Source organism: Balaenoptera musculus, chromosome 14, assembly GCF_009873245.2.
Source record: "Balaenoptera musculus isolate JJ_BM4_2016_0621 chromosome 14, mBalMus1.pri.v3, whole genome shotgun sequence".
Taxonomy (NCBI): domain Eukaryota; kingdom Metazoa; phylum Chordata; class Mammalia; order Artiodactyla; family Balaenopteridae; genus Balaenoptera; species Balaenoptera musculus.
Genome location: NC_045798.1, coordinates 6875918 through 6888177, shown reverse-complemented (window position 1 = coordinate 6888177; position 12260 = coordinate 6875918). Strand labels below are relative to the sequence as shown.

Below are 12260 nucleotides of genomic sequence, written 5' to 3'. Positions count from 1 at the left end.
CTTCCCCTAGATACTCAGGGGGCCAACTGCTATAGGTCAGAGTAATTCACTGTTGCATGAGGTTGGAGCAAACAATTGGAAAATGAAGGTCTTTTTTTTTTTTTTTAAACACTATTTTATTTATTTATGGCTGTGTTGGGTCTTCGTTTCTGTGCGAGGGCTTTCTCTAGTTGTGGCAAGTGGGGGCCACTCTTCATCGCGGTGCGCGGGGCCTCTCATTATTGCGGCCTCTCTTGTTGCGGAGCACAGGCTCAAGACGCGCAGGCTCAGTAATTGTGGCTCACGGGCCTAGTTGCTCCGCGGCATGTGGGATCTTCCCAGACCAGGGTTCGAACCCGTGTCCCCTGCATTGGCAGGCAGATTCTCAACCACTGCGCCACCAGGGAAGCCCATGGAAAATGAAGGTCTTTTGATAGGAAACTGGTTAAAGCAGAGATTCTGAACCTTTTTTTTTTGTGCCGTGGACCCTTACGGCAGCCTGGTAAGGCCCACATGGATTCCATCGCAAAATACTGATTTTAAATGTATAAAAGGCATAGGATTCCAAGAAAACCAACTAAGATAACACACTCATCAAAGTCTTCTAAAAATAAATTTGTGATTCCTAGACCTGCTTCTTTATTAAATAACACAACGTAGCCACAGGTCTAATAAGATACAGAAGGAAAATAAAGTTTTGAGATCTGCACTACACTGTAATGGGATATGAAAACATCTGTGATTTCCATTGGTGATTGTCACAGGTACTGCTAATATTACTGTGGTTTGTTGTCTATAGTCATAACTGAAGAAAGTGTTATATTTCAGATGGAGGTTGGTGAAAATAAAAATACAATTTCTTCTCATGCAAGTTCATAGATTTTGCGGATTAGAATCATGATCCTCTTGGGGGGTTCCAAAAACTCCAAGTTAAGAACCCTCACGTTGAGCAACTGATAATACTGTACAATGGAAGTTTTCAAAAGCCATTAAAAGATGAGGAAGCTCTTTATGTTCTGATTTAGTACAACTTTCATGCCATGTTAAGTGAAAATAAGCAAGAGGCAGAACGGGGTATGTATTATAATACCATTTGTGTGAATAACAGAAATATATATTCATATCTGCTTGTGTTTGCATAAAGTATCTCTGGATACTTTAAGAAACTGATCATTTAAATTTTTTCCAGGGAGGGGAAGTGGTGGCTAGGGGTGGAGAGAGATGGGGAGGGAGCTTTTCCAAGGCAAACACTTTTGTAACACTTGAATTTTGAACTTAAATTTTTAAAAAAGAAAGGAAACAAACTATTCTCCTACCCATTGTGATGGCTACTGTAATCAAACAAACAAAACAGAAAGTAAGTGTTGGCAAGGATGTGGAAGAATTGGAACTCTTGTGCATTTCTGGTAGGAATGTAAAATGGTGTGGTCACTACGAAAAACTGAATGGCAGATCCTTTAAAAATTAAAAATAGAATTATCATGTGATACAGCAATTCCACTTTTGGGTATATACCCAAAAGTCTTGAAAGCAGGGACTTAAAGAGAGATTTATAGATCCACGTTCATAGCAACATTATTCACACAAGTCAAGAGGTGGAAGCAACCCAAGTGTCCATCAACAGATGGATAAACAAACTGTGGTGGATCCACACAATGGAATATTATTCAGCCTTAGAAAGGAAGGAAATTCTGACACACGCCACAACATGGAAGAACCTTGAGGACATTAAGTGAAATAAGCCAGTGGCAAAAGGACAAAGATTATCCGATTCTACTTATATGAAGTACCTAGAATAGGTAAATCCATATAGGCAGAAAGTAGAACAGTAGTTACCAGAGGCTTGAGGGAGAGGGGGAATTTGGAGTTAGTGTTTAGTGGGTACAGAGTTTCAGTTTCGCAAGACAGGAGTTCTGGAGAGGATGGTGGTGATGGTTGCATAATAATGGCTGTGAAATTACTTAATGCCACTGAACTCTGCACTTAAAAAGATGGTAAATTTTATGTCTACCACAACTAAAAATGGTAACTACAAAAACAAGAAAGAAAGAAAGAAAAAAAAAAACACTAGGGCATATTTTTATAAACTGTCTAGTGACACTAAATATTCATTTTCTCTGCCTTTTGCCCCACCCCTGTTCTTAAGACTACAGTTTGGGAGGAAAATGTGCCAGCTCATCTGCTGGCTGACGAAGCTTGTCCACTATGCCCCAGACAGGAAATGACCCGGCCGCCATGCAGACCACACTGTTCATGGTCCGTGATGGGGCTTTCTCCATATCCTTGTGCCTGGAGTTGGAGGTGACAGGAAAAGAGCACAGAATGTGAGCTGAGGGATCTTAGGCAAGTCATTTAACTGCCCTTGAATCTCAAAAGTCAGGCTACTAATCATGACACTCAACCATCTCATATGACGGATACTAAAGAAGAACCTTATCTACAAATATAATTGTCACCGTGAGCAATGAGTAGGTGAAATAAAAGAGTACCAAGGAAGCTACCAGAAACCTTCACTCTTCCCTATGAGTTTCAGCCACCCAGTTCCTGCTGTCATTTCACGGCATACTTCTCAGTTTGTAATCCTGTGGTCTAGTTTTGGAGGTCTGTGTGTCTGGCCTCTCCCACTAGATGAGAAGCTCCGTGAAGGCAGGGACCTTGTCTAATTTAGCGCCATAGCTCCAGAGCCCACGCAGTGCAGTCACTCATCAAATGTTACTACAAGAAAGGTCATAGGTCTGTATTTTAGTACAGTGTGGTTAAGACTAGCATCTCTGAGCTCAAATCCTGCCTCCACCTCTTACTTGTTGTTAAGTCCTCAGGCAAATTACTTAACTGTTCTATGCCTCCATTCTGTAAAATGGGAATAATAATAGTATGAGGATTAAATGAGATAATCCCCTTGGGGCAGTTTTTTTTTTTTTAACTGTAGCTGGAGATTCACTAGTGAGTCATGATATTAATTCAGTGAGTTGCAAAATAATTTAAAAATTCATAAAAATAGAATAGGAAAGTATGACTGTACATCATGCTTAGTAAGGGAGAGTTAGGGTAAACTGTTGAAACTTTTGTTTCATCAATACTGGATATCAATGTAAAATGTAATTTTGTAAAATGGGGGTACAACATATATACAGAAAAATGCACTAATCTTGAGTTTATAGCTTGACGATTTTTACCATATGTGTACACCCATGTAACCACACCTGGATTAATTCTCTATAAATTTCCCTCCTGCTCCCTCCCATCTCATCCCAGGGCTACCATCAACCTGTCTTCTATAAGTAAAGATTATTTTGCCTGTTCTTGAATTCCACATGCAGGACGCTCTCTTTTGTACCTGGCTTCTGTCTCTCAATGTAGTATCTGTAGGATTCATCCATACAGTTGTGTGTATCACTACTCTGCTCTTTTTCATTGTTGTGTAGTATTCCATCATATGAACATACCACAATTTAAAAAATTGATTCCTCTTTTCCATTTGGATTGTTTCCAGTTTGGCACAATTATGAATAAAGCTGCTTTAAATATTCTTTTTTTAAAAAGAATTAATTAACTAATTAATTTTTGGCTGAGTTGGGTCTTTGTTGCTGTGTGCGGGCTTTCTCTAGTTGCGGTGAGTGGAGGCTACTCTTCGTTGTGGTGCGCGGGCTTCTCATTGCAGTGTCTTCTCTTGTTGCGGAGCACGGGCTCTAGGCGTGCGGGCTTCAGTAGTTGTGGCTCGCGGGCTCAGTAGTTGTGGCTCACAGGCTCTAGAGCACAGGCTCAGTAGTTGTGGCGCACGGGCTTAGTTGCTCTGCGGCATGTGGGAATCTTCCCGGACCAGGGCTTAAACCCCTGTCCCCTGTATTGGCAGGCAGATTCTTAATCACTGCACCACCAGGGAAGCCCTGAATATTCTTATATGTATCTTTTTATGGTCATAAGTACTAATTTCTCTTTGGTTAAAAAAGTATTTCTTACTCTAGGTCAAAGATTCTCAAAGTGTGAAACCTGGACCGAGAGAATCAGCATCATCTTGGAACTTGTGAGAAATGCAGATTCTCAGGTCCCATTGCAGACCTACTGAGTCAGAAACTCTGCAGCTGGCGCCGGGAAATCTGTGTTTTAACGAACACTCAAGGTGATTTTGATGGCTGCTAAAGCTTGAGAACCACTGCTCAAGGTCCTGGTCAAAAACGCTGGAAGCCGTTGCTTTAGAACACACTCGGCACAGGGTCCAGCACCAAGCAAGTGCTCGATTAATGTTAACCATCTTAACGCTTCTAATCTGAGGACTGCATACTCGTAGTGATTTGTTTTGAGGGGTTTGGATGTTCAAGAGAAGAAAGCGTCCCCCCCTGCCAGTGGCCGCTCCCCGCACTCACCTCCCTGCCGGCCGCCGAGCCCTCTCTCCGCAGCCCCTCCACCTCCTTCCGGAGGTTGTCCCGCTCCATTCTTAGCTCCTCCACCGTCAGGCTGCCCTCATTCACCAGCGTCTCCAGCATCTCCAGGACGCGGACGATCTTGAACTGCAGCTGTGTCACCCGGGGGTCGCTGCCCAGGGCCATCAGCTCGCGGCCCATCACGTAGGAGATGTCATATACGTCCTCGGCAGTCAGCTGGAAGGGGCTCTTGCCCAGGGCCCCCTCGGGCCCAGCCTCGTCCCCCTCCTCCTCTTCCTCCTCTCGCAAAGGGGGCTCCTCCATGGCCACCCAGACCTCTGCAGCCTCCGGAGCTGCTTTCTCGGAGTCTCCGAACGTCCAGCTTTCTCGCGGCACAGAAAACTTTCCGCGGGGTAAAGGACCCAGCCTGTTCAGGGCGGGGCAGGAGCAGCCAATCAGCGCAGCCGAGGGGTGGGCCCGGAGAGGGGCTGTAGGAGGAGGCCACGCAGGGCAGCTCGCAGGCCAGGACTCTGGGTGCACCGTCCCAGCGGAGGCCCGTGCGGGAGTGCGGGCTCCAGGATGTGATTTGAGGCACGAAAGGACAAGGGAAAGGGAGGGCCGCCGAGAAGAGGAACAGAGAGGTTAAGGGGTGACAGTGATCGCTCCCAGCCCGAGAGCTGTTGCAGACAGGGGGAGGGGCAGCGACCCCAGCTCCGCCCTTGGTGACAGCCACCGCAGAAGCCGGGTTTCCACGGAGACAGGGGCGGAGTTTCCACCGCATTCTGAGAAGGAGGCTAAAAAGCACACAACTCTTCCCTTTCTGCACTCAGGTCTTCCAGCCATAGAATTTGCATGGTACGGGGAGGCAGATCCGGTGTCCGAGAATATTTTCTGAAGCCTGTGGCAAAGCAGAAAACAGCAGTTGGTGGCAGCGCGCGGGAGTCCAGAAGTCTGTGTTGCGCAGAGCTTCCAGGCCTATTGTCACCGGGACCGGCGGCATCTGACCCTCAGTTAAATGGAGATTCCCTGCGCTATGCACCTGGCTCTCTCCTGGGTTCCTCCACTTGACCAGCGTGTGGCCTTCGCAAGTTACTGAACTTCTCCGAGCCTCACTTTACTCCTGTGTAAATAACCGTACCTACGGAGTAGGACTGTTGTGAGGAATATATGAGACCATGAGACAATGACTGACAAAAAGCACTTAGGAAAGGCTCAGAAAGCGTTAGCGGGTATTCTGCACTCTTCCCTCCAACAAACACTAAGCTTGTGTGCCAGACGCTTGGCACTTGGGTTGGGGAAGGAGGAGTAATAGATAAGACAAAAATCACTGCCTTGAAATTAGAAAACATTCTGCAGCTACACAGGGTATTACTGAGAATATTAGCAGTGTGGATTACAAAACGGGTTATTTTAGATTTAATGCAGGGTTTGTAATAGTCATAGGCAGACAATCCAACAATGGAGCTTGTCTTTCCCAGGAATGTACTGGCAGTTTTCTTCGTGGTAGGTGTACCAGATCTTCTCCACAGTGAAGCTGTGGAGTCAAAATGGAGAGTGGACAAACCAAAAGCAAACAAACAAAACAGACACTATTTTCAGAGGGTACAATGGTACAATGTTTCAATGATCAAACAAGGCCCCGGGCAAGGGGTCAGTAATCCATTAATCACAGACCTGACGACACCCTGTAATTAAATATGGAGAAATATTATGCTTACCATAAGTATAATATGGTATATCCATACAATGGACTATTATTCACTCATAAAAAGGAATGAAGGAAGAGAAGGTCCAGAAAGAAACCCTCACAAACATGGTCAAATTATTTTCAACAAGGGTGCCAAGACTGTTCATTGGGGAAAGGATAGTTTTATCAACAAATGGTGTTGGGAAAATTGGATACCCACATGCTAAAGTGTGACATACCTTACCTTACACCATATACAAAAATTAACTCAGAATGGATCAAAGGCCTAAAGCTGTAAAACTCTAAGAAGAAAAATAGTGGAAAAGCTTTATGTCAATGGATTTGGCAATGAGTCCTTACAAAACACAGAAAAACAAACAAAAGAAAAAATAGATAAACTGGACTACATTGATGAAATAAAATTTATATTTTAAGGCAGGACAAGAAAACTTAAACATAAAATTCTCTCTCTGTTCATTTGGGCCTCCTCCCTCCCTCTCTCATGTGCAACGTACATTTGCATTATACATTAACCAGACCTCCTCAAAGGTGGGAATGCCTGCTTGACCACAAAGGTCAACTTTTTTTTCCCTTTCTTCTGATGCTAGCAATGTAACTGCTTAAAAGATTAGCACTCTTTCCAAACTCTGTAGGGAGTCATGGTCACTTATTGCTTGCTTACCTGGACTATGTATCTCTGGTGAAGTTTATGTAAAATGTCAGTATGTCATTTTGATGTATGAGCCTTTGTCTCAAAAAGGTTTATGACTGTGTCTTCGACTTCTAATAGGCAGAACAGTTCTCAGAGCCTCTGAGAGTCTGTCTCTTGGGTTATAATCCTCAGTTTGACTTAAGTAAAATTATCTTTTGGGACTTCCTTGGTGGTCCAGTGGTAAAGAATCCACGTTCCAATGCAGGGGACGCGGGTTCGATCCCTGGTCGGGGAACTAAGCCCGCGCGCCGCCACAACTATTGAGCTCGCGCGCCTCAACGAGAGAGACCGCGTGCCGGAAACTACAGAGCCCACGTGCTCTGGAGCCGGAGCACCACAACTACAGAGAAGCCTGCGCACTGCAACAAAAGGTCCCGCATGCCTCGATGAAGATCCCACGTGCTGCAATTAAGACCCGATGCAGCCAAAAAACTAAAGAAAATAAATAAATGAGGGACTTCCCTGGTGGCGCAGTGGTTAAGAATCCGCCTGCCAATGCAGGAGACACGGGTTTGAGCCCTGGTCGGGGAAGATCCCATATGCCGCGGAGCAACTAAGCCCGTGCACCACAACTACTGAAGCCTGCGCGCCTGGAGCCCGTGCTCCGCAACAAGAGAAGCCACCGCAATGAGAAGCCCGCACACCGCGACGAAGAGTAGCCCCCGCTCGCCACAACTAGAGAAAACCCGCGCACAGCAAGGAAGACCTAACACAGCCATTAAAAAAAAAAAAAAAAAAAAAAAAAAAAAATCCCGCAGCTGCAACCAAGACCTGATGCAGCCAAAAATAAATAAATAAATACTAAGCAAGTCACCAAAAGATAAATACTGTATGATTTCACTTATATGAGATATCTAGTGTACAAACTCATAGAAACAGAAAGTAGAATGGTGATTGCCAGGGGCTGGGGGGAGGGGGGAATGGAGGGTTGTTGTTTAGTGGGTATAGAGTTTCAGTTCTGTAAGGTGAAAAAGTTCTGGAGTTTGGTTGCACAACAATATGAATGTACTGAACACTACCGAACTGTACTTAAAAATGGTTAAGGTTGTAAAATAAATTTTATCTTATGTGTACTTTACCAGTTTTCCTTCTTTTAACATATGAGGAAACTCTATGGGGTGATGAAAATGGGCTACATCTTGATCTTGGTGAAGGTCACATGAGTATATACGTAGGTGAAATATTGTGGAACTGTATGCTTAACACTGTGTATTTCCTTTAGGTAAATTATACCTCAATAAAGTGCTGGTAAGGAGGTAAGGAATGAAGCACTGACAGATGCTACAATGTGGATGAACCTTGAAAACATTTTATGGAGTGAAAGAAGCCAGCCACAAAGGCCACCTACTGTATGATTCCATTTACATGAAATGTGCACAACAGCAAATCCATAGAGATAGAAAGTAGATTAGTGGTTGTCTAGAGCTGGGGGAGGGGGATGGGAAGTGAGTGCTAATGCAGACAGGGTTTCTTTTTGGGGTGATGAAAATGTTCTAAAATTAGATTGTGGTGATGGTTGCACAACTCTGTGAATAGACTAAAAACCACCGAACATCATTGTTGGAATGTAGCCTTCGCAGAGCAATGCTTATCAGAAAGAATTTAATGTTGCTGCATTTAGTTTTTACCATCAGGATCCCCAGCCACCACTGCTGGTATGAATCTCTTCTGCACCACTGTCCTTTTCAAAAGTTCTTTCTGCCTTGAAATTTCTCTAGAAATTCATCCTCTAAGGCACCATATCTTCCTTCCTTCTTTGTTACACAGTGAAACCTGGTAAATCGCACTTTTAAAAAGTCAAAGTGTCTTCCATTGAGTAACTAGGATTTTGATATAAAAAAAAAAGATTCTTTTGTTCATTCGACAGCTTATTTACTGAGTGCCTACTATGTGCCAGGACTGTAATGTAGTAGCCAACAGGGCTGTGGAGTTAAGTAGTCTTTGACTTGAACCTCACAGTTGTTACTTCCTGGTACATAAGTTTGATCAAATTCTCTAATCTCCAAATCCCCATTTCCTACAGTCAACTTGGAAAAATAAAGTATTCCCCAAAACTGGTGTGAGGATTAGATGAGCTAATTCGTGAAAAGTGCCTCATCCAGTGTCCAGCACATCATAAGCATCAGTGGACACTGGTTGTTATTATCAAGTGTTAATGATCTTAACTCTTAGATCCCTCATAGAATTGGACAATCTGTTGGTAGATAATCATGACCCTTCTCTCTCTGTTGGGAAATTACGAAAACAATTCTGAATTACAGCTGTTAAAAAACAAAATTCGGGACTTACCTGGTGGTCCAGTGGGTAAGACTCCATGCTCCCAGTGCAGGGGGCCTGGATTCGATCCCTGGTCGGGGAACTAGATCCGCATGCATGCCGCAACTAAGAAGTCTGCATGCCGCAACTAAAGATCCCGCATGCCACAATGAAGATCCCGTGAGCCACAACTAAGACCTGGCGCAGACTAAATAAATAAATAAATAAATAAATATTTTAAATTTATTTATTTTAGTTTTGGCTGCACTGGGTCTTTGTTGCTGCGCGTGGGCTTTCTCTAGTTGCGGTGAGCAGGGGCTGCTCTTCGTTGCGGTGCTCAGGCTTCTCATTGCGGTGGCTTCTCTTGTTGCGGAGCACGGGCTCTAGGCACGCGGGCTCAGTAGTTGTGGCTTGCGGGCTCTAGAGTGCAGGCTCAGTAGTTGTGGCGCACGGGCTTAGGTGGTTCGCGGCATGTGGGATCTCCCCAGACCAGGGCTTGAACCCGTGTCCCCTGCATTGGCAGGCAGATTCTTAACCACTGCACCAGGGAAGCCCCTAAATAAATATTAAAAACAAAAATTCAACTGAGTATATTTGAAGATCTCCTTGGCTTTATTTGACGATTCATGAATTGGGTAGCATCTCATCTAGCAAGTAGATAAGAGTTCCAGAGGAGCTGTACAAATGGAAGGTTTTTAAAGGTAGAAAAGGGGGATAAGACAAGGAAGTCATAAACAAAGGATTATTTCAGGTAAGGTCACCTTCCCTTGGGGGTAAAGGTGGGGAGTCTATCAGGCAGATTACCTCACTAGGGATGATCAGGAAATTCCAGACTGATTGGTTTAAAATTCCACCCCTGGGAGAGGCTGAAACTGAAATTATGTATTAAGTTTTACTTTGCTGCCGTGGGGCTTAGCACAAGTGATTCCATTTGGGGCCTGTTTCTTTTTTCACCCAGCAGAGGTTCTTAAAGTGTGTTTCCGAGACCAGCAGCATCAGCATCACCTGGAAACTTCTCAGAAATGCAAATTCTTGACCCACTGAATCAGAAACTTTAGGGGTGGGCCCCAGCAATCTGTGTTTTAACAAGCCCTCTAGGTAATTCTGATGCACATGCACCCTCAAATTTGAAAAAGTATGAGTGATAGTATAGTGTTCAAGGTGGATTCTAGACCAGACCACAACTGTTCAAATCTTGATTGGCTCTGTCACTTGCAAGCTGTGTGATCTTAGGCAAGGAAATTACTTCTCTGAGGCTCAGTCTTACCAGCTATAAAATGGGGGTAAGGATAGAAGCCACTTTATAAGATTGTCGTGAAGTGCTTTAGACAGCGTCTGGCACACGGTAAGTGCTCAATACATGTTGGCTATTATTATTACTATGACTATTATAAACTACTTTATCTCCAGAATATGAAGTATGAGAAACTCCCCAAGTTCATATGATTATTCGGGAACAAGATATGAAAAGCTGGATCAGTAACACACATAGAATATGTCTACAACAAAGCTTTTTAAAAAGTCCAAGTGATACATCATTATACGAAGTTTAAAAAATAATTTCAGGAACACTCATCCCGAGATTTAAGACAGGCCTGCAGTAGTGTGCAGCTGTGCTTTCCCCACCCCCAGCTTTTAAGTAGGAACCAAACTGACTGCAAAAAGGAGCATAAAGTAAGGTATCGCCCTACTCACGGTTAAGCAAAGGAAAACATGACATGGGAAACAAAAGTAGTGGGTGGGTCACGCTTCATAAAAATGGAACCATAAGTGTTTGGGGGTTAATTCCACCCATAGGAAAGTTCCATTAGCAAATATCTGGTGGTCCTATTTTGGTACATCAAGCAGACTAGGTCTCATGCTCTTCTGAATACTGGTGGCACCATTAATTTCCTGAGTGGTACATTCAGTATGTCTTTCTTCCTGTTCTCTTTTGGCTTAAATGCCTGCAATCCTGGGTCAGTGACTTCATCTCTAGGAGCTGGAAGTCTTTAGAAAAGAATGTGGTTGCAGGAAGGGTGGTGCCCAGAGCACTTGTTTTCAGTAGCTATTTGCATAACCGCACACTTTTTTTTTTTTTTTAACTTAGGTGCAATGTTTATTCAGGGTGATGAATGGGAGGGTGGGGTGTGCATGTGGGGAGGCGGTGTAGGTGGGTGAGGGAAGCATTAAAGGAGACTACGACCAAGGGACTAATGTCCTCCACCCTACTCTCCAGGCCAGCTCTTGCTCCACCGTGGAAGGTAACAATACACTCTGCAAGGAGTTGTTGAGAGAGTGAAGTGAGCTTAGCCCAGTGTCTGGCAGGTGATGCTAAATGTTTGCTTTAAGATGGTATTAGTGTGGTGGTGATCATTTTGAAATGTACAGAAATATCGAATCATAATATTGTGCACCAGGAACTAACATAGTGTTGTAGGTCAGTTATATTTCAAAACAAACAAACAAACAAATAGAAAAAGAGATCAGATTTGTGGTTCCCAGAGGTGAGGCCTGGGGGTGGAGGAATTGGATGGAAGCAGTCAAAAGGTACTTATTTCCAGTTATAAATTAGTACTAGGTATGTAATGTATGATATGATAAATATCTTTTTAACACTGCTGTATGGAAAAAAATTTTTTTTTCTATTTCTTTTATTTTGTATCCATACGAGATGACAGATGCTCACTAAACTTACTGTGGTAATCATATCATGATGTATATAAGTCACCTTAAACTTATATAGTGCTAGATGTCAATAAAACTGGAAAAAGGAAAAAAAGATTGTATTAATATGAAACTTCTATAGAAATCTCTAGTAGGGTTGTTCACATTGCCCTTCAGATCTTCTGCTTGGTTTATAAAGTATTTTGTTATATAATTAATTTTGTATATAATTAAACTTTAATTATATAGATGTGGCAGTCATGGAGATGCCTTTCAGATGACCCTTCAAGAGGCCACCAAGCATATTAAAAGATGTCTGCAGCACCTTCAGACTCTGCAGCAGCATTCATGCTGTGGATGCACTTTTCCCAGAAGCCTTCCGTTGATAAGCCAGCAGAGCAGAGATACTGGGACCACAATATTTCTTTTTTTAATTAAATTAATTAATTAAAAATATAAGTTTATTTTTGGCTGCACTGGGTCTTCGTTGTTGAGCGCGGGCTTTCTCTAGTTGCCGTGAGGGGGGGCTACTCTTAGTTGCGGTGCGCGGGCTTCTCATTACGGTGGCGTCTCTTGTTGCGGAGCACGGGCTCTAGGCGCCCAGGCTTCAGTAGTTGCG

General features: G+C 43.6%; 1 protein-coding gene across 2 annotated transcripts in view; it reads right to left on the bottom strand.

Annotated features, from left to right (window-relative positions):
- Positions 1–12260, bottom strand: part of RILPL2 (Rab interacting lysosomal protein like 2) — a 31431-nt gene that overhangs the window by 18162 nt on the left and 1009 nt on the right. For both annotated transcript variants that reach the window (XM_036874374.1, XM_036874375.1), the window contains exon 3: positions 4344–5238. In XM_036874374.1, coding sequence (XP_036730269.1) covers positions 4344–4664 — 321 coding nt within the window. In that variant the 5' untranslated portion in view covers positions 4665–5238. The remainder of the gene's footprint in view (positions 1–4343; positions 5239–12260) is intronic.